General features: G+C 43.0%; 1 protein-coding gene across 1 annotated transcript; it reads left to right on the top strand.

Moving 5' to 3' along the window:
- Positions 1–1579: 1579 nt before the first annotated feature.
- Positions 1580–27940, top strand: LOC139573829 (D(2) dopamine receptor A-like). The gene is made up of 8 exons (XM_071397734.1): positions 1580–1857; positions 9767–10172; positions 11794–11903; positions 12535–12671; positions 25351–25565; positions 25764–25847; positions 26055–26418; positions 26595–27940. Exons 2-8 carry the CDS (start codon positions 9798–9800, stop codon positions 26789–26791), a joined length of 1482 nt encoding a protein of 493 aa, XP_071253835.1. The 5' UTR covers positions 1580–1857; positions 9767–9797; the 3' UTR covers positions 26792–27940.
- The last annotated feature ends 45 nt before the right edge of the window (positions 27941–27985 follow it).

Here is a 27985-nt window from a genome sequence, read left to right as displayed (position 1 = left end):
AAGCTTTTATTCATTTTATGGTCTCATGTCCCTTTAACATATTTGGCATGTCCTTGAAATCGAGAGACCGGTAGATCTGAGAGTTTAGAATTGTGCAAAGTAAGGCCCTTTTCACTTCATAGTGTTGTCTATACTGTTTTTCTTTAGTCTGATAGTTTCTTAGTCAAATATTGACATTTTATAGCTATATGGCTACATTCTGATGTACTTTGAGTATCATACCTTAGTCACATATTCCTGTTAGTGAGTTGTGTGTATCAAAATTCTCACACAATCTTTTTATCCAGCTCTACTTCCTCAAGTTGTCAATGTGTAGACTGAACCATTGTCTGGACCACCTGAGGTACCTTATTCACAGTTTCTAAGCTTGCTTTCTCATTGGCTATGTCCCGATTCTCCACCCTTTTTAAAGCATAGGAATGGTGTAAGCATTGGCTGGAAGGAGTTTACACCATTGTAAAATCCACGAGAGAAAGTGTGTGCACACTTTGGAAGAACGGTGAAGAATTGGGTCTCAGCTATACTGTGTAGATCACATTATGCTCCCAGTGAGGGACATTGGTGAGAGCTTTGTGCATGGAACAAAGCAGCAGTCATGATCATTTTGAGTGAGTCGTTTACTGAGATACTGCAATAGGATGAAGGGGATTTGATAGACACAGAGAGGCTTTAAGGTCTGCTTCATTGGAGATGGTTTAATAACCTTTCCAGATAGTGTGCTGTCTTATCTTAACTTCTAAGGCAGGGGTGGGCAACTAGATTCAGCCGCGGACCGATTTTTGTCAGAGCTGATGGACTGGGGCCTGCAACATAATTATAATCATTTGTACACTGCAAATTGACCAAGTAAGCGCCAAAAAATAGATATTTTTAAATAAGTCATAATTTCATACCTTGATTCCATTGAGACACGTTTTAATTGTGGGAATACTTGGAAACAGATTTCCTGACTTAACATTATTTTTAGCCGAATTCCTGCTGATTTTACAGTCCTTTTTGACAAAAAACTTTGAGGGGCCAAAATAAATGACTCGTAGGCCGAAGGTGTGTCTGTTTGTACGATGAAAAACAAACTGAGCGGATAGGCTTCATTCAGTACTTGGGCACTAACCAACTTCACTGAACTATCTTTTATAATATGAGATATGATTCGTACTCTCACTGCGTTTTCAAGTGAGTTAGATAACACTGCCTGTCTCATACTGCCTGCCCTCGTCCATTGCTATCCCCGTTTATGCATTGATGATGAAGCATATACCTTTTCCCCCTTCTAATTATCTTCCCCGTCTCATTTCTCTCTGATGATCTCCTCTGTTGCTTCTGCTCATTGCGAGCGCTGCCAAACGTATATGGATGATTTTAATTTGTCACCCAATTGGAGCGCTTTAGAGATCTTTTTACCCATGCAGTTAATTTGTTTTCATCTGTCTGTTTTTTTCTTCTGAATATACACACACACTGCTCACTGGATCTGAGGAACAGCTAATGAGGGAGGAGGAGGGGGGAAGAGGGAGAGGGAGGGTACCGCTAAATCACTTGGAGGAAAGTACAGAGTGTGAAAACCAGAGAGAGGTGGCAAGAGGAAGGGATTTACTGCTGGAACACTCATTGAGGAGTAGAGGGAGTGAGTGTGTTGCATGTTATAGAGTTTGAGGTGCGAGCTCTGACAGGAGAGGGTTAGCAGGCTCAGAAGCAGAAGCTCAGAGTGGTGACTGACTGATTCACTCTGCTGTCATTTTCCATTTTCCGCTTATTCAGAGCGACTTACGGTATAGTGAGTGCATACATTTTCAAACTGTATGTTGCAATTCTCTGTTTGGAGGGAATGGGACTGACCACCACTACAGCCGAGTGAGGGTAAGTTGCAGTTTAACCTACTTTTTTACTCATCGTTTTGTTGCTATTTGGGTTACCTGTCTCTGTATTTTTACGTTATCTGGTGTATGTCTCTTGTGTCTGTGTGTACTTGTTCATGCATTCATGCACATATGGTGGATTTACACTGAGAGCTTGAGAATTAGCTGCAGCAGGAGATGGGTAGTTCAGGAACTAGCACTTTAGAATGTCAGGTGGCAGGTCTGCGTCCCAGCAGGAGCATAGAAAACCCTTTGAGAGTGGTCGACTCCCCCAGAAAACGAATGGGATTAAATATACCACTGTTTGGTATAATTACTGAATACATTGTTAAGACTAGTAATGAGTCCAGGGGATGTATGTATTAAAAGTCTGCGTCGGAGTGCTTATTTAGGATCAGTTTAGCCTTTTAGAACACAAGATTGCATGGATAGGGCAGACCTCGTCCTAGATTAGCACTCCTACTCTGAGATGCTTGATGCACCAGAATTTCTGCCTCGAAACATGGGACAAGACAAGTCAAGTACTTCGTTAGTCCTTCAATAAATGATAGTCTTTGCTCTGCTCCCATCCCCCCCAGACACAAACACACACCACACATTGGGAGCAGCACAGGGTCCGCCTCAGTGCAGCGCCCCTGGAGCCATGTACGGGTTAAGTGCCTTGCTCAAAGGCACAATGATAGCAGGTGGTACCTGGGATCTGAAAGGAGTAGCTTTCCGTCTGCCAGATCAGGTTGGCAGATAAGAGTGATAATGATTGTAATATTCAGAAACAGTTTTTACATTTGTATACTGTAGAACTAGTTTTTGTTTTGTGTATCATGAAACATTGATACACTTTTAATCCCCACCCCTACCCCACATGAGGCCTCTTGCCAGGCCGTCATTGTAAATACAAAAGCAATTATTAATTGGCATGCCTGGTTAAATAAAGGTAAACTAAATAGTTTTCTAGAGCTGATCATGGTCTTAATAAGGAGTGAGAGGAATAGTAGATCATGGAGCGTTGAGTCTTGAGAGAAGTGAAGGATTTAAAATATACCAGTCAGTATTTATTCATTAATGAATGAATTTCCCACCAACTCTCAGCAGTGGGATGATAATGCGGCAGCCAGCCCAGCCAATACACTGAGTCCATCCTCTCTCAACACTGACGATTCATTCACGTCGCTCAATTTCCTCCCTTTCCCTCCATTGATTGTCGCTGCCCAGTGGATATCTCGCCTAGAACAAGGTTGGGTACACGTTTTTAAAAAGTATTTTGTGTTGCGATTAACAAGGCCAAAGCTATGCTAGACCTGGCTAGAGTCCATGTGACAGACAAGGAGGGAGAGAAGACAGAGAGCATGGAAGGACAGCGAGGTGATCTAGTGCATGGGTTGTTGTCATTTAGAGACCACATATTTAACAGCCACAAGTTAAGGGCATATTCTAAAAAGAATGAGGTGGCTGTTAAATATCTCTTTCCAAACACAACCATTTTTAGGGAGAAAAGGATTGTCAGAAAGAGAGAGCGAAAGAGGGGGTTTGAAGACACTGTTCGTATTTAATGAAAAGTCTAGACTGTCTACTTCACTAGATAGTTTGAGTCTGCATAACTTACTTGAATTAAGTATGGCTTAAAGAAGCGCTGACACAGACAGTATAAAACAACAAGGTTAACTCAATTCCCCTCTTAGACACATCTCATCTATCTAAAAATTAGTTTTTTTTAATCTATGAAACAAGTCTTAGAACACGCTTTGTATCCACTATCCATGATTTATCATAAGCACTGCCGTGTAGAGCTTTTTCACAACAAGCTCAATTGCTGAACAGTACTGACCTTGTTAAACATATTGATTTCCTGTCAGTCAAAGGACTAAAGGAAGTAGGATAAAAAAATATTTATTGTAAATAAGGGATACAAATTATACTCCCTTACAATAAAAGATTGCCGTTTTGAAACAGCAGTCAACTGTGGTATTTTGAACGCAATAATTGCAGAATAACTGCAGTTGAACTTCAGTTACACTGCAAAATTACTGCATAAAACAACTTATTTTGGATGCCGAATTTGCAGCATACTGCAGTTGTACTGCACTATGACAGCAATCTTTTTTCGTAAGGGTTGAAAGCCGATGCTTCCAAGGTGTGTGTTTTCTGAATTGAAGATGATCGTGGACTACAGGAAAAGGAGGGCCGAACACGCCCTCATTCACATCGATGGGGCTTTAGAGGAGCGGGTAGAGAGGTTCAAGTTCGTTGGTGTCCACATCCCCAACAAACTATCATGGTCCAAACACACCAATAAACTTGTGAAGAGGGCACGACAACGCCTTTTCCCCCTCAGGAGACTGAAAAGATTTGGCATGGGTCCCCAGATCCTCAAAGTTCTACAGCTGCACTATCGAGAGCATTTTGACCGGTTGCATCACCGCCTGGTATGGCAACTGCTCGGCATCTGACCGCAATGCACTACAGACGGTAGTGCGTACGGCCCAGTACATCACTGGGGCCATACTTCCTTCCATCCAGGACCTCTGTAGTAGGCGGTGTCAGAGGAAGGCCCCCAAAAATTGTCAAAGACTCCAGTCACCAAAGTCGGACTGTTCTCTCTACTACCGCACAACAAGCGTTACTGGAGCGCCAAGTCTAGGTCCAAAAGGCTCCTTAACAGCTTCTACCCCCAAGCCATAAGACTGCTGAACAGTTAATCAAATGGCCACTTGGACTATTTGCATTGACCACCCCCCTTTGTTTTTACACTGCTGCTACTCGCTGTTTATTATCTATGCATAGTCACTTTACCCCTACCTACATGTACAAATTACCTCGACTAACCTGTACCCCAGTACAGTGACTCGGTACCCCCTGTATGTAGCCTCATTATTGCTCTTTTTTTACTTTACATTTTTTTATATTGTAAATGTTTTCTTAACCAACAATGCAGTTTTAAGAAAATAGAGTTAAGGGCTTGTAAGTAAACATTTCACGGTAAGGTCCTGTTGTATTCGGCGCATGTGACATAAAATTTGATTTGAATTCGTTAAGCAATTAACATCCCATCATCATGCTTAGGGTCATGTATAAAAATGCTGGGCAGGCCATTATTTTGGCTACCATGGCTATGCCCCCATAGGGTACAATCTTTCCAGCACTCTCCCCTAACCACCGAGCCTCAGGGTAAAAGTGGAAAATGTAATGCTCTGAGACTATGTATTCTGCGGAAACATCATAAAATACCTGAACACTTCTTCTCCCTTGCACAAATAAAGCCGTATGTCTGGAGCTCACCGGTGCGGGAATCTCTGAGTGCCCAGAATAGTTTATAAAATGTTTCATCTTCGCTAGCAAGAGCTGAAGACAGATGGGCTAGAATAAAGGCAGACTGGTGGAGTAGAGAGAGGTACATGCAATTGAAAGAACCTGAACCAACTGCCATGCGGTGTAGCCAATGTGATTTATAATGGATATTTATTTTCATCAGCATATTTTCTGTTCAAAGAAAATGCTCATGAAAATCATAGGTCCTAACTGGCATGCAGGTTGGTAGAAATGGTAATGTAAATTGTCACTCCACATGAAAAAAAGTTGCTGACCACTTTTAAGCTTTAATTCATAAATATTTCTGTAAAATAGACCTACTATACCAGGAGAGGATTGGCCATCTGGCAATTCTGGCAAATGCCAGATGAGCTGGACCATTTATTTAGTTGGGTGTACTGGTAGAAATATTTTTTTAATATACAAATAAAACAATGAGAAAGGTGACATGGCCAGTGGCACATGGGCCTTTTTTTTGCCGTACAAGGCGGCGATACAGCCCGACAGGATGCTCTCAATTGTGCGTCTGTAAAAGTGTGTGAGGGTCTAAAGGGCCAAGCCGAATTTCTTCAGCCTCCTGAGGTTGAAGAGACGCTGTTGCGGCTTCTTCACCATGCTGTTGCGGCTTCTTCACCACACTGCGTGAGCTGAAAGGTACGGAATGGCTAGAAACTCTGAAACTTTCAACAGAGAAGAAAACCTTTACAAGACCAAGCAGGCAGACGGTGTGAACCAAATGTCACAAATGGTTAGACTCTACAAGACCAGTACACGGACAGCATGAGCTGGTAGGTACAAAATGGTTAGAAACTCTGAAACTTTTCACGAGTGAAGAAGATGAAGACTACACAGGAACTTTCAGTCTGCAGCTGTTTAAGTACTTTAGTCTAGTGAACTTGACCGAGAACCACCGGGTGGTACTCTGAAAGATCCATTCTAAAGAACATTTCCCTATCAAACGACCATTATAACAGAGCCCGCTGAACAAGCTATAACTACGAAAGACTTTGGTCTCTGGTGGACAAACCAGAGACTTTCTGTCGAATTACTCCCCAAGCGGATCAAGTGTTTTCAACAGAGAGACAGCAAAGACATACAAACGTAAATATGTACATTGCAATTCTTTCGAATGAGCGGCCGTTCATGTGCAAAGTTTTCACATTTCCATGAGCATAGTTCTCAGCTGTATGTATGTAGTGGGTGCATTCTGTCTTTCCCGCTCTTTATCTGTCCCCACCCCTTTCCATTGTCTACCAAGCCGTCATATCGAGTTTAGTCCACCAGGGACTTGACTTTGCATTATGTAGTAATCAATGTGTAAGCTATTCTGTTTGTGTGTTAATGTAATTCTGTGTGATTATTTAGTTAGTAAATAAATAATTAAGCCAATTTGTATATCGCTGATTAACCATTTATGCTATGGTTCGTGCAGCTATCCAAGGATTTTGCGACATTCAGAATGAGACTGAAAGTAAATAATAATTAATGAATTGGCTGTGATTGATGTAAGAGATATTTATATCTTTAGAGTTTAGTCAGGAGATAGTAACTTGTTAAATAACTTTCTCTGCGGTGCCCCAGATTTACTTACTTAATTGTTACATGAGTAATTTAATCGCGTAAGAATTTTACGTGGTATGTAATTATTTCATAAAATAACAGTCAATCACATTAATGATAGTCAAGACACGACAATGGCTACCACAGCATTCTGCAGTAATATGCAATCCCATCTGGTTTGCGCTTAGTGTGTGTGTGGGGGGGGGTTCCCTCTTTTTGTCATAATGTCTGTGCTCATGTGGGTGTGGTCACTGACTGGTTAAAACTTCATATGAAAAACAATTCATTTAGAAGGCTAACATCACATTACATATTCTCACAAATAGTTTCATATTTAATCATATAAGTACCACAACATCTAGATGTGAATCTGATCACTGGGAGGTATACACATTCAAAGATACAGTTATGTTGTTCTACTGTCCTTAGTTACATCACAAATTAGTAATGAATTCGACGTGATTGTTCTTTAAGTACCAACGGACCCTTCCAACTCTTTGGATTACGGAAATATTGTTTCATTATTCAACCTTTTAATGTTACTGTAATGCAACATATCTCTTTTGAGTAACAAAGGGATTTAACTTCTATTTCCGAAAGAGTGGGGGAGAGAGTTTTCCTGCAGGTATTTACGACCGTCATAAAACTGTGGTGGGAGAGGGGGGTGGGGGATCTGGTTCATTTGATCCTCATCCAAAAGGGCAAGTCATGACCTCATGCTGGTTAAGTGTGCCTTGAATTCTAAATAGATACTCTTAATGATCGGCTATGAAAAGCCAACTGACATTTAGTCCTGAGGTGCTGCACCCTCGACAACTACTGTGATTATTATTATTTGACCATGCTGGTCATTTATGAACATTTGAACATCTTGGCCATGTTCTGTTATAATCTCCACCCGGCACAACCAGAAGAGGACTGGCCACCCCTCATAGCCTGGTTCCTCTCTAGGTTTCTTCCTAGGTTTTGGCCTTTCTAGGGAGTTTTTCCTAGCCACTGTGCTTCTACACCTGCATTGCTTGCTGTTTGTGGTTTTAGGCTGGGTTTCTGTACAGCACTTTGAGATATCAGCTGATGTACGAAGGGCTATATAAATACATTTGATTTGATTTTAAATAAATCAGTGACAGTGTCACTAGCAAAGCACCATCACACCACCTCCTCCATGCTTCATGGTTGGAACCACACATGCGGAGATCCCCTACTTTGCGTCTCACAAAGACATGCCGGTTGGAACCAAAAATCTCAAATTTGGACTTATCAGGCCAAAGGACAGATTTCCACCAGTCTAATGTCCATTGCTCGTGTTTCTTGGCCCAAGCAAATCTCTTCTTATTATTGGTGTCCTTTAGTAGTGGTTTCTTTGCAGCAATTCGACCATGAAGGCCTGATTCACATAGTCTCCTCTGAACAGTTGATTTTGAGATGTCTGTTACTTGTGAAGGCATTATTTGGGCTGCAATTTCTGAGGCTGGTAACTCTAATGAACTTATTCTCTGCAGCAGAGGTAACTCTGGGTCTTCCTTTCTTGTGGCGGTCCTCATGAGAGCCAGTTTCATCATAGCTTGATGGATTTTGTGAATGCACTTGAAGAAACTCAAAGTTCTTGAAATGTTCTTTATTGACTGACCTTTCTGTCTTAAAGTAATGATGGACTGTCGTTTCTCTGCTTATTTGAGCTGGTCTTGCCAGCTTACCAAATAGGGCTGTCTTCTGTACACCACCCCTACCTTGTCACAACACAACTGCTTGTCTCAAACGCATTAAGAAGGAAAGAAATTCCACAAATTAACTTATGAACAAATTAACAAGGCACAGCTGTTAATTGAAATGCATTCCAGGTGACTATCTCATGAATATGGTTGAGAGAATGCCGGGAGTTTACACTGCTGTCATCAAGGCAAACGGTGGCTAATTTGAAGAATCTCAAATAAAAAATATATTTTCATTTTTTTTAACACTTTTTTGGTTACTACATGATTCCATATGTGTTATTTCATAGTTTTGATGTCTTCACTATTATTCTACAATGTAGAAATAGTATAAAAAAAGAAGAAAAACAACCCTGGAATGAGTAGGTGAGTCCAAACCTTTGACTGGTACTGTATGTACATTTTATATTTCCTTTTTATTGTATTCATACATTTGCTCAAATTTAAAAGAACCTATTTTTGCTTTGTCATTATGGGGCATTGTGTGTAGATTGAGGGGGGGAAACGATGTAATTTATTTTAGAATAAGGCTGTAATGTAACAAAATGTGATAAAAAGTCAAGAAGTCTTAATACTTACTGAATGCACTGTACATGTGCTTATACAGGGTAGTATAGACTAAGTTATGACCTGATGTAGGTCAGTAAGATGGTATGCGTCTGATGTAGGTTATGTTCTTCTGATGTAATATGTTGTCATTCTCCTGTCTCCTACAGAAGACGAGTCTGTGGGATCCATTTTAGAATAAGGCTGTAATGTAACAAAATGTTGAAAAATTCAAGAGGTCTGAATAGTTTCAGATTGCACTATATGTAGGCTGGTGTAGGTATGTAGGGTAATTTAGAGGGTCAGGGAGGGAGCTTTAGATCTCTCCCTTTAATTATGTATCTCAAAGCCAATCTGAAACATTGGATGGTGGAGGTGCTGTGGTTAGTTAGAGAAATGGGCTTAAGGTGGAATAAAACTGCCCATCGAATGCAGAATACCACTGCAATTCACGTAAAGTAGAAACATATGGTAGATGCTTTTATCCAAAGCGACTGATGCGTAGTAACAACAAAGACATTTGATATGTGTGGCCCATGTGGGAATCAAATCCACATCTGATATTGAAAGCACAATGCTCCAATCTATTGAGCCATCAGCACCGCACCAACTTATCACATCCCTTTACAGGATGTAAAACTCCAATCTGCATTGAGCTGAGATAGTTGACAATACATACATCTACTGTATGTGTTGTGTAAATACAAGGTACAGAGTTGTAGAGCTTTGTGTGTGAAATTGTGAGATATAACTCTTGATGTTATCAGTCTCTTGTTACTTTTCCAGACTCTTCCAGACACACTCTGTCCAGAGGAGCATGATGACTACTTTCCCCAATGAGACAGATGAGACAGGCTTCTCCTCCCTCTCTCCATCATACCCTCCCTCCCCCTCCCTCACACCGTCCATCTCCCTCACCTCCAACCCTTCCTCTTCCTTCGCCTTCTCCCTCTCCACCTCCTCTCCGTCCAACTGCTCCAGCTCTCCGTTGCCCTCCTCCCCTCCCTATAACTTCTACGCCGTGCTGCTGGTGCTGCTTATCTTCTGCGTGGTGTTTGGCAACATGCTAGTTTGTGTGGCGGTGTCGCGCGAGCGCGCCCTCCAGACTACCACCAACTACCTCATCGTCTCCCTGGCCGTGTCCGACCTGCTGCTGGCCACCCTGGTCATGCCCTGGGGCGTCTACCTGGAGGTGGGTGGGTAGGTGTGTGTGGAGGTGGGTGTGTGTGGGTTCGTACGTGTTTCTATCCATCTGGCAGCCAGTGTTTTTCTGTCTCTCACATTTGTCTGTCTTGTTCCATGTCTTTACCTCCTAGTCTCTCTACACTAGTTCATTCGTAGGTGTTTCAAAATCCCTCTCGGTTAACCTTTCTGGGAACGGGGGCAGTATTGAGTAGTTTGGATGAATAAGGTGCCCTATGTAAACTGCTTGTTACTCAGGCCCAGAAGCTAGGATATGCATATGCATGGTAGTATTGGATAGAAAACACTCAAAATTTTCCAAAACTGTTAAAATAATGTCTGTGAGTATAATAGAACTGATATTTGGCAGGCGAAAACCTGAGTAAAATCCATCTATGAAATGCTATTACTTTGAAATGGCTGTTTTTCCATTGAAAGCCTATCCCCCATACAAAGACTTATGACCCAGTTCACGATCCCTATGGCTTCCACTACATGTGGCCAGTCTTTAGGCATTGTTTCATTTTTTACATTTTATTTTATAAATGAGGGAGAAACACCACTTTCAATGAGTGGACAGTGGACATTTCCAGAGATATTTTCTGCACGTGACTGGAGCGCACAGATATTGTCCAGTTGAAATATTATCGATTTATTTATGATAAAAACAACCTGAGGATTGATTATAAACATCGTTTGACATGTTTCTACGAACTTTTATGGTACTTTTTGGATTTTACGTCTGGCTGCTGTGACCGCGCTTTGTGCCAATGGATTACTGAACAAAACGCACCAACAAAATGTAGGTTTTTGGATATAAAGATGTAATGTTTTGTTAGCTGGGCGCTGTCCTCAGATAATCGCATGGTATGGTTTCGCCGTAAAGCCTTTTTGAAATCTGACACAGCGGTTGGATTAACAAGAAGTTTGTCTTTAAGCTGATGTATAACACTTGTATCTTTTTATGTATGTTTATTAGGAGAATTTCTATTTTGTTGAGTTTCACGCTCTGCAATTTCACTGGATGTTACAAAACGGAGGTTTTTGGATATAAAGAGGGACTTTATCGAACAAAACAAACATTTATTGGGTTACTGGCAGTCTTGTGAGTGCAACCATATGAAGATCATCAAAGGTAAGTGATTAATTTTATCGCTATTTCTGACTTTTGTTACTCCTCTACTTGGCTGGTTACTGTTTGTAATGTTTTGTGTGCTGGGCTCTGTCCTCAGATAATCGCATGGTATGCTTTCGCCGTAAAGTATTTTTGAAATCTGACACTGTGGTTGGACTAACAAGAAGTTTATCTTTAAGCCGATTTATAACACTTGTATGTTTTAGGAATTTTTATTATGAGATTTCTGTTGTTTGAATTTGGCGCTCTGCAATTCCGCTAGCGGAACACCTATCCCTAATAGGTTTTAATGTCAAGGCAGCATGATCAATAACAGAAGCTACAGTTGGTTCCCATCAACAGTTTCTTGTTGATCTGAATCTCTGAATCTGTCTTTGTGCTGTAGCACTGTCTTTGTTCTCCTTTCCTCCAGTCTATTATTCATAAGCATAACTGCGTCCCAAATGGCACCCTATTCCCTATGTAGTGCACTAATACTGTATGTGTCCCTTCCTAGGTGGTAGGGGAGTGGCGCTTCAGTCTCATCCACTGTGACATCCTACTGACCCTGGACGTCATGATGTGTACTGCCAGCATTCTCAACCTCTGTGCCATCAGCATCGACAGGTACTCACACTTTCTCTATCTATCTACAGTATCTCTATCTCTCTCTATATACAGTATCTGTCTGTCTATATGTCTGTCTGTCTGTCTTGCTCTTTCTCACTCTCCCCTCATCACTCTCTTCTCACACTCTCCAAAATCTGGATTGATTTCATAGTGCCCTTGCAGCAAAAAAAAAACGTTTTTTAAGGAGATGGTAATGTCTCCTGGTGGGAAATGTATTTTTTATTGCTTGCTATTGTTGCTTTCCCACAAAGAAAAAAAGAAAAATCAGGACACCATTTTCATCTTTTCGGGTAGCCTCCTCACTTCTCAAGTATCATTATCTTCTTAACATGAGCTTATTTTGTCCAACCAAACCCATACCCTTTTATAACCGTTGAAAGAAATGGACCGTTTCAGCAGCCTCTCCTCACACCAGGCTTTCTATGGAGGACTCTTAGATTGGTTTGTCACGCTGCTGCACTGTGAAACTGACTTGGACAGCTTTTGTTTGTGTTTGCCTGGTGAATGAGAGGAACTGACAATGCAACTTAACTCAGTGTGGGCGGTGGTGGACAAGGTGTTCGTGTGCATGCGTGGTTGTTTGTGCGTGTGTGTAGGTGTTAGCTCTAAATACAGCATGTGTGTGCAGGTACACGGCAGTGGCGATGCCCATGCTGTATAACACCAGATACAGCTCCAGGAGGAGGGTGGCTCTGATGATTGCTGTCGTGTGGTTCCTCTCCTTCGCCATCTCCTGCCCTCTGCTGTTTGGACTCAACAACACAGGTCTGTCTCTGTCTGTTTCGATCTCTGTCTGTTTCTGTCTTTCTCTCCTTTTCTCTGTCTCTCTCGCGGTCTCTTTGTCCCCCTCTTTCTCAGTGACCACATTTACATACACACCAATATCCCATTATTTGGGATACTCAAGTATTCTGTTTTTGAGTTGACGCATATAAACGTCATATTCCATTTACAACAACCCGAAAAACCCGGATAAGATGCCTGGGATATGCTGATATGCCCCAGAAAACTGCTCACCAGAATAATGTCTTACATCGATAGAATGAATGCATTAGTAATCTAGTTAACGCCTGTAAAGTTGTCTGTTTCGTTTAGGGACCGGGGAGAAAATGCAATAACTCCAAAACAGTGGAAAGATTGGTCCTCTGCAAAATGTCCAAATGTCATCAGTTTGACCGGTTTTAAGGAAATTAAAAGCTGAGAAAAAGACATTTCTGATAAGACTTTAGTTTTTCTTTTGTGCATATTTTATGCGGTTGAAATACTGCTTGCATAAGTGTCAAAGAAAACACATTACACGCATATTTGCATTTTCTCAAGAGATGCTTAAAGAAATCTTTCTCCACTCCTGTTCCTGAGACAAAATTTTACATTTGTATAATTTCAATGCAAGAAATGCATAATTATGCTGGAGTTAATATGATATTACGCTACATGTGAGTGGTCATAGGCCTACAGTCAAATCAAATTGTATTTGTCACATGCATGAAATGCTTACTTACAAGCCCTTAACCAACAATGCAGTTTTAAGAAAATATTTACTAAATAAACTAAAGTTTAAAAAAGTAACACAATAAAATAACAGTAATATGGCTACATACAGGGGATACCGGTACCGAGTCAATGTGCGGGGGTACAGGTTAGTCAAGGTAATTGAGGTCATTTGTAAATGTGCTGTAGGTAGGGGTAAAGTGACTATGCATAGATAATAAACAGCGAGTAGCAGCAGTGTAAAAGCAAAGAGGGGTGGTGTCAATGCAAATAGTCCGGCTAGCCATTTGATTAATTATTCAGCAGTCTTACGGCTTCAGGGAAGAAGCTGTTAATTAGCCTTTTGGACCTAGACTTGGTGCTCTGGTACTGCTTGTCGTGCGATAGCAGAGAGAACAGTCTATGACTTGGGTGACTGGAGTCTTTGACCATTTTTTTGGCCTTCCTCTGACACCGCCTAGTATATAGGTCCTGGATGGCAAGAAGCTTGGCCCCGGTGATGTACTGGGCCGTACGCATTACCCTCTGTAGCGCCTTACGGTCAGATGTCGAGCAATTGCCATACCAGGCGGTGATGCAACCGGTCAGGATGCTCTCTGGTGCAGCTGTAGAACTTTGAGGATCTGGGGAGTCAAGCCAAATCTTTTCAGTCTCCTGAGGGGGAAAAGGCGTTGTCGTGCCCTCTTCACGACTGTCTTGATGTGTTTAGTCCATGATAGTTTGTTGGTGCTGTAGACTCCCCATTGATGTGAATGGGGGCATGTTCGCCCCTCTTTTTCCTGTAGTCCACGATCAGCTCCTTTTGTCCCTATAGGCTGTCTCATTGTTGTCAGTGATCAGGCCTTCCACCATTGTGTCGTCAGCAAACTTAATGATGGTGTTGGAGTCGTGCTTGGCCACAGTCATGGGTGAACAGGGAGTACAGGAGGGAACTAAGCACCAACCACTGAGGGGCCCCGGTGTTGAGGATCAGCATGGCAGATGTGTTGTTGCCTACCCTTACCACCTGGCTGCGGCCCGTCAGGAAGTCCAGGATCCAGTTGCAGAGGGAGGTGTTTTGTCCCAAAGTCCCTAGCTTAGTGATGATCTTTGTGGGCACTATGGTGTTGAACACTGAGCTCTAGTAAATGAACAGCATTCTCACATAGATGTTCCTTTTGTCCAGATGGGAAAGGCCAGTGTGGAGTGCAATTGAGATTGTGTCATCTGTGGATCTGTTGGGGTGTTGTGCAAATTGTAGATGGGTCTAGGGTTTCCAGGATGATGGTGTTGATGGTGTTGATGTGAGCCATGACCAGCCTTTCAAAGCACTTCATGGATACCGACGTGCGTGCTACTGAGCAGTAGTCATTTAGATAGGTTACCTTTGTGTTTTTGGTCACAGGGACTATGGTGGTCTGCTTGAAACATGTAGGTTTTACAGACTCGGTCAGGGAGAGGTTGAAAATGTCAGTGAAGACACTTGCCAGTTGGTCAGCGCATGCTCTGAGTACACATCCTGGTAATCCATTTGGCCCCGCACCCTTGTGAATACTGTGGCCTGTTTTTACATCAGCTATGGAGGGGTGCTCTCATGCATGCTACAGTGTTGCTTGCCTCGAAGTGAGCATAAAAGGCATTTAGCCCGTCTGGTAGGCTCGCGTCACTGGGAAGCTCTCGGCTGAGTTTCCCTTTGTAGTCCGTAAAAGTTGGCAAGTCTGCCACGTCCGACAAGCGTAAGAGCTGGTGTAGCAGGATTCAATCTTAGTCCTGTATTGATGCTTTGCCTGTTTGATGGGTCTTCTGCGGGCATAGCGGGATTTCTTATAAGCGTCCGGATTAGTGTCCCGCGCTTTGAAAGCGGCAGCTCAAGCCTTTAGATTGGTGCGGATATTGCCTGTAATCCATGGCTTCTGGTTGGATAATGTACGTACGGTCACTGTGGGGATGACTCGTCAATGCACTTATTGATGAAGCCGGTGACTGAGGTAGTATACTCCTTCTTTGCCATTGGATGAATCCCGGAACATATTCCAGTCTGTCCTAGCAAAACAGTCCTGTAGCGTAGCATCAATCTCACACAAATCATCAAGGAACCCACCAGGTACAACCCTAAATCCGTAAACATGGGCACCCTAATAGACATTATCCTGACCAACTTGCCCTCCAAATACACCTCTGCTGTCTTCAATCAAGATCTCAGCGATCACTGCCTCATTGCCTGTATCCGCTACGGGTCCGCGGTCAAACGACCACCCCTCATCACTGTCAAACGCTCCCTAAAACACTTCTGCGAGCAGGCCTTTCTAATCGACCTGGCCCGGGTACCCTGGAAGGATATTGACCTCATCCCGTCAGTTGAGGATGCCTGGTCATTCTTTAAAAGTTACTTCCTCACCATATTAGACAAGCATGCTCCGTTCAAAAAATGCAGAACTAAGAACAGATATAGCCCTTGGTTCACTCCAGACCTGACTGCCCTCGACCAGCACAAAAACATCCTGTGGCGAACTGCAATGGCATCGAAGAGCCCCCGCGATATGCAACTGTTCAGGGAAGTCAGGAACCAATACACGCAGTTAGTCAGGAAAGCAAAGGCCAGCTTTTTCAAGCAGAAATTTGCATCCTGTAGCTCTAACTCCAAAAAGTTCTGGGATACTGTAAAGTCCATGGAGAACAAGAGCACCTCCTCCCAGCTGCCCACTACACTGAGGCTAGGTAACACGGTCACCACCGATAAATCCGTGATAATCGAGAATTTCAATAAGCATTTCTCAATGGCTGGCCATGCCTTCCTCCTGGCGACTCCAACCTTGGCAACACCCCCCCCCCCCCCCCCCCCCCCGCTGCTACTCGCCCAAGCCTCCCCAGCTTCTCCTTTACCCAAATCCAGATAGCAGATGTTCTGAAAGAGCTGGAAAACCTGGACCCATACAAATCAGCTGGGCTTGACAATATGGACCCCCTATTTCTGAAACTGTCCGCCGCCATTGTCGCACCCCCTATTACCATCCTCTTCAACCTCTCCTTCGTATCATCTGAGATCCCCAAGGATTGGAAAGCTGCCGCGGTCATCCCCCTCTTCAAAGGGGGAGACACCCTGGACCCAAACTGTTACAGACCTATATCCATCCTGCCCTGCCTATCTAAGGTCTTCGAAAGCCAAGTCAACAAACAGATCACTGACCATCCCACCGTACCTTCTCCACTGTGCAATCCGGTTTCCGAGCCGGTCACGGATGCACCTCAGCCACGCTCAAGGTACTAAACGATATCATAACCGGCATCGATAAAAGACAGTACTGTGCAGCCGTCTTCATCGACCTGGCCAAGGCTTTCGACTCTGTCAATCACCGTATTCTTATCGGCAGACTCAGTAGCCTCGGTTTTTCTAATGACTGCCTTGCCTGGTTCACCAACTACTTTGCAGACAGAGTTCAGTGTGTCAAATCGGAGGGCATGTTGTCCGGTCCTCTGGCAGTCTCTATGGGGGTACCACAGGGTTCAATTCTCGGGCCGACTCTTTTCTCTGTATATATCAATGATGTTGCTCTTGCTGCGGGCGATTCCCTGATCCACCTCTACGCAGACGACACCATTCTGTATACTTCTGGCCCTTCCTTGGACACTGTGCTATCTAACCTCCAAACGAGCTTCAATGCCATACAACACTCCTTCCGTGGCCTCCAACTGCTCTTAAACGCTAGTAAAACCAAATGCATGCTTTTCAACCGTTCGCTGCCTGCACCCGCACGCCCGACTAGCATCACCACCCTGGACGGTTCCGACCTAGAATATGTGGACATCTATAAGTACCTAGGTGTCTGGCTAGACTGCAAACTCTCCTTCCAGACTCATATCAAACATCTCCAATCCAAAATCAAATCTAGAGTCGGCTTTCTATTTCGCAACAAAGCCTCCTTCACTCACGCCGCCAAACTTACCCTAGTAAAACTGACTATCCTACCGATCCTCGACTTCGGCGATGTCATCTACAAAATAGCTTCCAATACTCTACTCAGCAAACTGGATGCAGTTTATCACAGTGCCATCCGTTTTGTTACTAAAGCACCTTATACGACCCACCACTGCGACCTGTATGCCCTAGTCGGCTGGCCCTCGCTACATGTTCGTCGTCAGACCCACTGGCTCCAGGTCATCTACAAGGCTATGCTAGGTAAAGTGCCGCCTTATCTCAGTTCACTGGTCACGATGGCTACACCCACCTGTAGCACGCGCTCCAGCAGGTGTATCTCACTGATCATCCCTAAAGCCAAAACCTCATTTGGACGCCTTTCCTTTCAGTTCTCTGCTGCCTGCGACTGGAACGAATTGCAAAAATCTCTGAAGTTGGAGACTTTTATCTCCCTCAACAACTTTAAACATCTGCTATCCGAGCAGCTAACCGATCGCTGCAGCTGTACATAGTCCATCGGTATATAGCCCACCCAATTTACCTACCTCACCCCCCATACTGCTTTTATTTATTTACTTTTCTGCTCTTTTGCACACCAGTATCTCTACTTGCACATGATCATCTGATGATTTATCACTGCAGTGTTAATCTGCTAAATTGTAATTATTTGATTTATTGCCTACCTCCTCATGCCTTTTGCACACATTGTATATAGATTCTCTTTTTTTCTACCATGTTATTGACTTGTTTATTGTTTACTCCATGTGTAACTCTGTGTTGTTGTCTGTTCACACTGCTATGCTTTATCTTGGCCAGGTCGCAGTTGCAAATGAGAACTTGTTCTCAACTAGCCTACCTGGTTAAATAAAGGTGAAATAAAAAAATGAAATAAAAATCCGCATCATCTGACCACTTCTGTATTGAGCGAGTCACTTGTACTTCCTGCTTTAGTTTTTGCTTGTAAGCAGGAATCAGGAGGATATAATTATGGTCAGATTTGCCAAATGGAGGGTGAGGGAGAGCTTTGTACGCGTCTCTATGTGTGGAGTAAATGTGGTCTAGAGTTTTTTTCCCTCTGATTGCACATTTGACATGCTGGTAGAACGTAGGTGAAATGGATTTAACCCTTGTGTAATCTTAACATTCTGTACACTCCCCTTGTCCTAAGGGTAAAAAATGACTCGCCTTCACTTTACCCCTAAAATATAGCAGCTTAATTGAATTTTAAACCCCAAATCTATTTTGCATGAAGAAACAACCTGTCATTCATCAAACTTTGAATATCTGGGTTTTCCCTCTTCACAATGCAGAAAGACTGCATTTAATCAGTGGACACCACTCGTTTTTATTACAACACACCTGTTGTAATTGTTTTCTTTACTAAAGTAGAGGAATTTTATTATTATTGCTAAAGGTACTGCATAGGTGTAAACATATTTTTTTTAGCAAGAGAGCACTTGTATAGCTTACGAAAGTAGCAGAAATGTGCAGAAAGTAGTTTTGAATGCATTTTATTGAAGGGAAACTTTTTTGCCAACATATTGATATATTCCTCATTGTACAGTATATAAGAATATAACTACAAAATATATATTTTTTAACATTGCCCCCACCCACAAGGTGTATAAACAACAACAAATAAGAATAAAATAAGATAATAGATACAAAACAAAAATGTGAAGAAGATAAATCAATGCACTCTAATTAGCACATGTAGGACAGTATGCAAGTGTGTGTGCGCATGGACTTTGCAGATGTATTTCTCACATGTGCAGCACATTTAGTATTTGTTTTACAGTCCTTCTTTGGGGGGTAGACGTGGCATCTCCTCCTCTTGCCTGCCCCAGCTGCAGCCTCAGGTGGATCAGGACAAGATTCAGCCCCCTGAACAGCTTTCACAAGCGCTGCAGAGGCTGCTGTGCGGGGGAGGCGCTCCCTTCTTTGAATGTGTGGGTTTACAAGTGACTTTCCCAGCTGCTCCAGGAACACCCTCCTCTTGTTCCACTTATCAAGCATCCAGGTAGGGTTGATCTTGTTCCATATCACAAAGGCATTGTGTGAGGACACATCAATTATGTTATGGATGATGGATTCTAATGAAGTGAAGGATAAAGCCGATATTGTAGTTTTTTTTTAACAAGTACGTCATATCTGCTGGTTCAGTTTTTGATAATGGTGGGGCCCAGGCCTCTAATATAAGCTCTGTTACAGTCAACTATGATATAGGCCCTCGTGAACCATTTTAACTTTGAGCCTGTTTCTTATACTGAAGTCTATAAAGCACTAAAGGCAATAGACACTAAAAAGTCTGCAGGTCCAGACAACCTGGACCCCTACCTCTTAAAGATAGCAGCTGGTGTTATTACTGAACCTGTGGCTCACATTTTCAACTTGAGTCTCTTGACCAATTCCAAACCCAGCATTTGGAAATCAGCGTATGTCCTCCCACTGCTAAAGGGTGGAGATCCCTCAGATGCTAATATCTATTGTCCTATCTCTAAACTCCCTATCCTGGCCAAAGTCTATGAATCCCTATTGATCTCACAGTTCAAAAACTTCTTAATTAAAAATAACATACTGAGCAGGGTTCAGTCTGGCTTTAGATCGGGGCACAGCACCGCAACTCCAGCTACGGCAGTGGCAAATAACATCATTAATGCACTTGATAAAAAGCAACATTGTACTGCTCTGTTTGTGGATTTATCAAAGGCATTTGATTCAGTTGACCATGAATTGTTGCTAGCTAGACTCTATCTCGCTAGACTCTATCTTTTTGACAGAACACAATGTGTATGTACTGACAATCACAAGTCTGGCTTTCTTGAGGTTAATAGAGGTGTGCCCCAGGGTTCCATTTTAGCTCCTGTGTTCTCAGTTTGTATAAAATATTTGGTAAATGGGATGCAATGAAGTGAAGGGGATGCAACCAGCATAGTTACATCTATATGCAGATGATACCGTTATATATTCATGTACTCCTTCTCTGGTTCAGGCTGTTGAAGAGCTCCAGACTGCTTTTCAGTCACTGCAGGCCTCCCTTTATGGTCTCAAACTGGTCTTGAATGTACAAAAAACAAAATTCATGTCCTTTACCAGAGCTATAACTCTGCCAGAGAACGTTAGCATTGTCACATCTGGTGGCTTATCCATTGAAAAAGTGTCATCCTACAAATACCTAGGTGTTTGGTTGGATGACAAGTTGTCCTTTAAAGTTCATGTGGATAATCTTGTGACAAAGCTTAAATTGAAATTGGGTTTTTATTTTCGTAATAAGGCTTGCTTCCCACTTATGGCTATAAAGAAGCTTGTTCAGGCCACTTTTCTCTCTGTAATTGATTATGGTGACTTGTTGTACATGCATGCAACCTCCTCCGTCTTACAGAGACTGGACTCTGTTATCATGCATCCTTGTGCTTTATTACAAATGCCAAGTCACTCACCCACCATTGCACATTGTACCAAATGGTAGGTTGGACCTCACTTTATATGCACAGAAAGTTACATTTGTATGTGTATATCTACTAAACCATTTTGGGTAAACTCCCTCTTTACCTCTGTAGTCTGGTCTCCTTCACCACCAGCAGATACCATACCCGGTCTGCTAGGTGGTTGCTACTTAAAGTCCCCAGGACATTCACAGTATTAGGCAAGACTGCATTCTCTTCTCGTGCACCAGACGCATGGAATAATCTACAATCCATGCTTCATCTAGATATGTTAGTGCCACTGAATGAATTAAAAATATTGATGGGAGACTCTGTTACAGAGGAATGTAAATGCTTTTTTTAGGCTGGATCATGTTGTTGTATGTTTTAATTATGTAATGTATTGATTGGGGTGGCAGGTAGCCTAGTGGTTAGAGCGTTGTACTAGTAGCCGAAAGGTTGCAAGATTGAATCCCTGAGCTGACAAGGTGAAAATCTGTTGTTTTGCCCCTGAACAAGGCAGTTAACCGACTTTTCCTAGGCCATCATTGAAAATAAGAATTTGCTCTTAACTGACTTGCCTAGTTAAATAGAGAAAAATAAAAAAAACTGTTGCTGCCTTCTTGGCCAGGTCTCCCTTGAAAAAGAGACACTGCATCTCAATGGACTTTTCCTGGTTAAATAAAGGTAAAAAAAAAAAAAAAATGGAAGATGACCAGGGGCCAGCGGGCAGTCATCATCCTGCAGCTGTAAATTCCAATCACCTTGTCCAGGTAGTTCACGCCTCCTTTGTTGTGGTTGTAGTCCAGGATGATGGCTGGCTTCCTGTCCTCGCGATCACTGATCGCAGCCGTTTTGTACAGTGTGCTCAGGAGGACCACTTTCTTGTTCCTATTTGGGACGTAAGAAACTAGAGTGGTGGTGGGGATGAAGGCAAACTTTGATGAGAAGCCCTCTCTCCCCTTGTTGTGAGGAGTGCAGGGGGGAACTCAGGCTTCTTTCTAACTGTGCCAACCATGGTGAACTTCCTCTTCAGGAGCTCCTTGCTGAGTTCAGTCAGTAGCACACATAATCTCAATTTCTCATTGTGTGTGTGTTTTTGTGGTGTAAATAATTTTATAACTGCCGGGTCAAAATGACCCTAAGACCATTGATATACTGTGTAAGCTACATATAGCTTGCCTAAATAGTTTCATGTACTGTAACTGCCCTCCTGAAAACATTAGGAATTGTTTGACTATCTCCTTGTGTCTGTCATGCTTATGTTTGCAATAGCCTACTGTTACAACAGACTAACTAAGTTTGTTCGAACTGTTTTGTGTACAAGCGGCAGCGAAGTCACAGAGTTGACTGAGCACTGAGCAGCAGCTTAACCTCAACAACAGCCAGTGAAATTGCAGGGCGCCAAATTCAAAACAACAGAAATCCCATAATTAAGATTCCTCAAATATAGAAGTATTTTACACCATTTTAAAGATACACTTGTTGTAAATCCAGCCACAGTGTCCGATTTCAAAAAGGCTTTACGACGAAAGCACACCAAACGATTATGTTAGGTCAGCACCTAGTCATAGAAAAACATAGCCATTTTTCCAGCCAAAGAGAGGAGTCACAAAAAACAGAAATAGAGATAAAATGAATCACTAACCTTTGATGATCTTCATCAGATGACACTCATAGGACTTCATGTTACACAATACATGTATGTTTTGTTCGATAAAGTTCATATTTATATCCAGAAATCTTTACATTGGCGCGTTATGTTCAGTAATGTTTTGCCTCCAAAACATCCGGTGATTTTGCAGAGAGCCACATCAATTTACAGAAATACTCATAATAAAAATTGCTAAAAGATACAGTTGTTATGCATGGAATTTTAGATAAACTTCTCCTTAATGAAATAAAAATAAAATTTAAACTTAAATAAGATTTCAAAAAAACTTTTCGGAAAAAGCACACCATGCAATAATCTGAGTACGGCGCTTAGACACAAAAACAAGCCATACAGATACCCGCCATGTTGTGGAGTCAACAGAAGTCAGAAATAGCACTATAAATATTCACTTACCTTTGATGATCTTCATCAGAATGCACACCCAGGAATCCCAGTTCCACAATAAATGTTTGTTTTGTTCGATAAAGTCCATCATTTATGTCCAAATACCTCCTTTTTGTTCGCGCGTTTAGTACACAAATCCAAACTCACGATGCGCGGGCAGGTCCAGGCAAAAGTTCAGACAAAGTCATATTACAGTTCGTAGAAACATGTCAAACGACGTATAAAATCAATCTTTAGGATGTTTTTATCATCAATCTTCAATAATGTTTCAACCGGAGAATTCCTTTGTCTGTAGAAATGCAATGGAACGCAGCTAACTCTCACGGGAGCGCGCGAGACTGAGCTCGTGGCATCAAACAAGGTTCTAAAGACTGTCGACATCTAGTGGAAGCCTTAGGAAGTGCAATATGACCCCATAGACGCTGTATATTTGATAGGCAATGACTTGAAAAACTACAAACCTCAGATTTCCCACTTCCTGGTTGGATTTTTTCTCAGGTTTTTGCCTGCCATATGAGTTCTGTTATATTCACAGACATCATTCAAACAGTTTTAGAAACTTCAGAGTGTTTTCCATCCAAATCTACTAATTATATGCATATTCTAGCTTTTAGGACAGAGTAGCAGGCAGTTTACTCTGGGCACCTTTTTATCCAAGCTACTCAATAGTGCCCCCCAGTCCCAAAGAAGTTAAAGGAGGTAGACTAGTGGATCCCGCATGCACAGAAATCTCCGTATTTTTTTTGCAGCAAGTCGAGTTCCAGAAAATCCAGAACCACAGCCACTCCAATGAATCTATTCAATGCAATCACAAGTGCACTAGTCTCATTTACTCATTCAGTCTAGGAGAGACATAAACATGGCACGGGAAGTCACAGGTGAAGAAACCCACACTCCTTTTGTTATTAGCTATGTAAAATAACCATTGCAATCTTCCAGTCCATCTGTTGTAAGCCTGGAAGATTGCAGCCCTACTGGATATCTGGGTATCACCAGTTGGTGAGAGACAAAATGAATAATTAGTTAGATAGGCTTACGTCTGTTTAGTCATGATGCCCAGTTATTTCTTGAACTGCATTGTGGGTTAAGGGCTTGTAACTAAGCATTTCACGGTAAGGTCTACACTTCTTGTGTTCGGCGCATGTGACAAATGTGATTTGATTTGCAGTAACTGCAATCACTAAGAACACCATGCATGCACACACACACACTACTGCTTACTAACAGCTTTCAGCTCTGTATGCTTTAATCAGTCAACACGCATTTCAAGGAAAGAGGGACTCATTGATTGGCCTGTTGGTCCACGTACACAATACAGAATGTTTACCAGTGATGCAGGTGTCATTTTAAGTCGGAGGACGTGCCCATTATCACGTTTCGCTCAAGACGGTATTTTGATTTGAAAAATGTTTGCGTGGTCTCGGCGGAGCGGTAGCTCGTGCGAAAACAAGCCAACTGAGGTTTGGAACATAAGCTCCTACCTTGAGGACGGGGCTGAAGAGAGTACTGGTTTCGTATGCAAAGGCTGCACAGCTTGATGCAACTGAATGGCAACAACCACTTGAGCTGGAGGGGCCAACACTTAAAGCCAATTTATGCTTGATCTGAAAAATGTGGTCGGAGGCTTCGTATGGAGGGTGTGACACAATGGCGGAGCATCTGGAGGCATGCAGAGGCCAAATCAAGCTCCATTCCGCATGTCCGTGTGCCTCTCAAATTTTGTAACAATTCGAAGGGCTCCATATAGCTCCACGTTGACATGATTGGTTGACTGTAGCTGAGGGCGAGAGGTCTTGTATAAACACAAACTCACTTTCTTGACAACATCCTTCACAACAGCTCTGTGCTGCTCGGCAAAGCGCAAGAAGTATAAACGCCCTGACATCTGTAGGGGCCACATCGCAGTAAATGCTCTACGACCACTGCAGATGTCGGATTGACCATGCAGCGCCTTTAATCGGCATGTTAACATTCAGTAACCTTTTGAGAGCGCCTCTAGCCTTTGAACACATTGCTGGGAAAACAAGAAATGATGTGGCGCTCAGGGTCATCATGTGTCCTATAGAAAGGCTATGGTTATACTGTATATGGGGAAGCTTGAGTTTATTGGATTGGACCTACCACCTAAACATCCAATTCAACAGAAAGGCAGTATTTAAGGCACCTTCTTACAGTGTGCAGCATATAGTAATTTGCTAGCAGCTGTATAATGTTGAAAGGATTCAACTAGACTGCAGTGTGTTATGCTATAGGCCGTGGCCTGGCCTTATAAGAAGCAGATTTTAAATGCCTTTCAGATGTTGCATCCAGCTTGAATATGGAGAGAAAAAGCCATTGTCGAATGCTTATGTACCTGTCTTCTCTGAAGCTAAACCAGGCATTTACTTGGTTGCCACACCATTACAGAGTGGACTTTAACATATTTAACAGCGTTGACATCTTTGGCTATCTGACCTGAACTGTAGAGGAAAACTTCTCTCTTGCCTTAACATGCACCTCCTCCCACCTGTCCCCACTCCCAAACAACATCTCTGTGTTTCTATCCACCTCTTCTCATCCCCTTCACGCCATCAGCCAGTCGGGAGGAGACCAAGTGTGCCTTCGCTGATCCGTCCTTCGTGGTCTACTCGTCCGTGGCCTCCTTCTACGTTCCTTTCATCGTGACCCTGCTGGTGTACGCCCAAATCTGTGTGGTGCTGCGGAGGCGGGGACGACGCACCGTGCCCCGCAGACACGGCCTGCACCCACAGGGAGGAGGCAAGACGGGGGAGGGCCACAGGCACAGGAAGGTTCATGATTAGTCAATCAATCTATCAATCAACTAATCAGCCATTCATCAATCAATTAACCCCATAAAACAGCCAGCCAATAAATCAAAGGCAGGATGAGGAAGTCAAAAAAGCTTGATTTTTAGAAGACAGTAGGTCCAAAAGCAAGCATCTTTGATTTTCTATCCCTCATTCTTTTCTCTCCCTTCATCCTCTCAGAATAAGTGTACCCACCCCGAGGATGTGAAGCTGTGCACTCTGATCATGAGGCCCCCCACCAGCGCCCCCCAACGCAAGAAAGTGGTAAGTCGCTGGAACACTGTGAGCCACTGCACAGGGGAACTACTGTGACCATAAAGTTGGATTCCGAAAACTCCTATAACATGAGCCTTAGATTTGAACTACAGCACATATCTCTACATCTCTTGCTGTTTCCTCTGTCTCTATTTGTCCCTCCCTTCCCATCTTTTCTTCCTGTCTCTCTCTCTCTCCTCCCCCCTCCCCTATTAGACGTTAGTGAAGGAGGCAGGGGTGCACCCCCTGGATGAGGAACCTGTGGGGCGTGGTTTCCTGTCCCAGTTAGACCAGAGCCTCCCCCCACCTCACCCCCCTCCCCCCTCCGGACGAGCCACCAAGGTCTCCCTTTCTATCTCGGTGGCGCCCGCGCCCTTCCTGGCCCTGTCCCCGTCGGTGGCACCACGCTCCGCCCTCGTACCCCGCCGTGCCACCTTCGAGGACGGCATGAGTGGCCGCGAGCGATGGAGGGAGCGCAATGCAGACAGGGAGAAGGGAGCGATGGCGAAGGAGAGGGTGAAAGGGACCCTGTCGCAGCAGAAGGAGAGGAAGGCGACCCAGATGCTGGCTATCGTGCTAGGTGAGAGAAACAGGAGGAGACAATGAGGATGGCTGAATAGAGAGTGCTTCAGCCAGTCCCAATTCACTCCTTACCCCTTCCCCTTGGCCCTTCAATGTTTGATGATCTGAAGGGAAGGGGCAGAGAGTGAATTGAGACTGACTCACACCCTTTAATTCTCCTCCCTCCTCCATCAGGTGTGTTCATCATCTGCTGGCTACCCTTCTTCCTGACCCACGTGCTGAAGGCCCACTGTGGCAGCTGCTGTATCTCCCCCTCCCTGTACAGTGCTGTCACCTGGCTGGGCTACCTCAACAGTGCCGTCAACCCCGTCATCTACACCACCTTCAACATCGAGTTCCGCAAGGCCTTCATCAAGATCCTAAACTGCTGAGTACAGGGAAGAAGAGGAGGGGGGAGAGTGGGGGGGAAGGACAAGTGTGAAAAGTGTTTGAGTAGTGGAGAGAGGCAAAAAAAGGTCAGAGACTAGAAATAAAACTAAAGAAGGGAAAGAGAGAGGTGAAAACAAAGACAAGAAGGGAGTGGAAGGAGAGATAGAGGGGGAGGTAGAGAGAGGCGACGGAGAAGATAAAAAGGAGAATTTAAGAGGTCAAACAGAAGAGCAAGTGAATTAAGACAGAAATTGGGAATTATAAAGAGATGATGTACACGTCTGTAAATATAAAACATAACAGGGGGAGAGAAATATTCTGAAGGTTCTATGGGAAGAGATGGGTTTCTCATGGGGTAGGGCACAAACAGTGGCAAAAGACAGACTACAGTGGCAGAAGACTGTCCCGCTACGTACGAGGGTGACGTACGAGGATGACTAAGTAAATGTATTGCTCTCTGATACCGCTCTCGAACATACTGTCAAAGCGTCCGCAGACATTGTCCTGTTTTTACTCCGATACAGTTATTTACAGTTTGTAAATTACGTTAATAAAATGACAGAGGTAGTCTTTTAAGGAGATACACAATCAATCTGCACCTTCAAGCGCAATTTTTCATCCCAGTGTAAACAAGCCTATAAGAGATATATTATATTTAGAACATGATGATGTTGGTGAAGATATGATGCAATAATAACATGGTGATATGATGAGCGACTAATCAAGGTTTGTTTATAAAGTATATGTATATATTGTTGTTTAGAGTTTGTTAATGTGAGCTCTGCTGTAAATATCTGTATTACTGTTATTGTACATGTAATACATTATATTCTACTCATGTTGTTGCTGGTCTATTTCAAGTTTGCTGTGGGTTAGGGTCAATTCGAATTGAAGTCAGTCAATTCTGGAAATAAAGATATTTTCCAATTGAATAATAACGCAGAAAAAAGTTGTATTTTCAATGACCACTTATTCAGCTGAGGAGAAGCTATTTCAAAAGTCTAGCCGTTTTTTGTATTTTAAATTCAAATCACTTCCTGAATTGACTAAGTTCATTTCAAATTGACCCCAACCCTGCTGTACTGGTCAAACAATAGACAGAAATTGACTAATTGGTTTTCAAAACTGTTTAAATACATTTGCTCTACGTTGATGTTTGGCTCTTCTCTCAGCACTTCTTTAACCCCTCTACGTTG

Source organism: Salvelinus alpinus, chromosome 4 (assembly GCF_045679555.1).
Source record: "Salvelinus alpinus chromosome 4, SLU_Salpinus.1, whole genome shotgun sequence".
Classification (NCBI taxonomy): domain Eukaryota; kingdom Metazoa; phylum Chordata; class Actinopteri; order Salmoniformes; family Salmonidae; genus Salvelinus; species Salvelinus alpinus.
The sequence above is the reverse complement of the archived record's forward strand: the minus strand, read 5'-3'. Positions and strand labels throughout refer to the sequence as shown.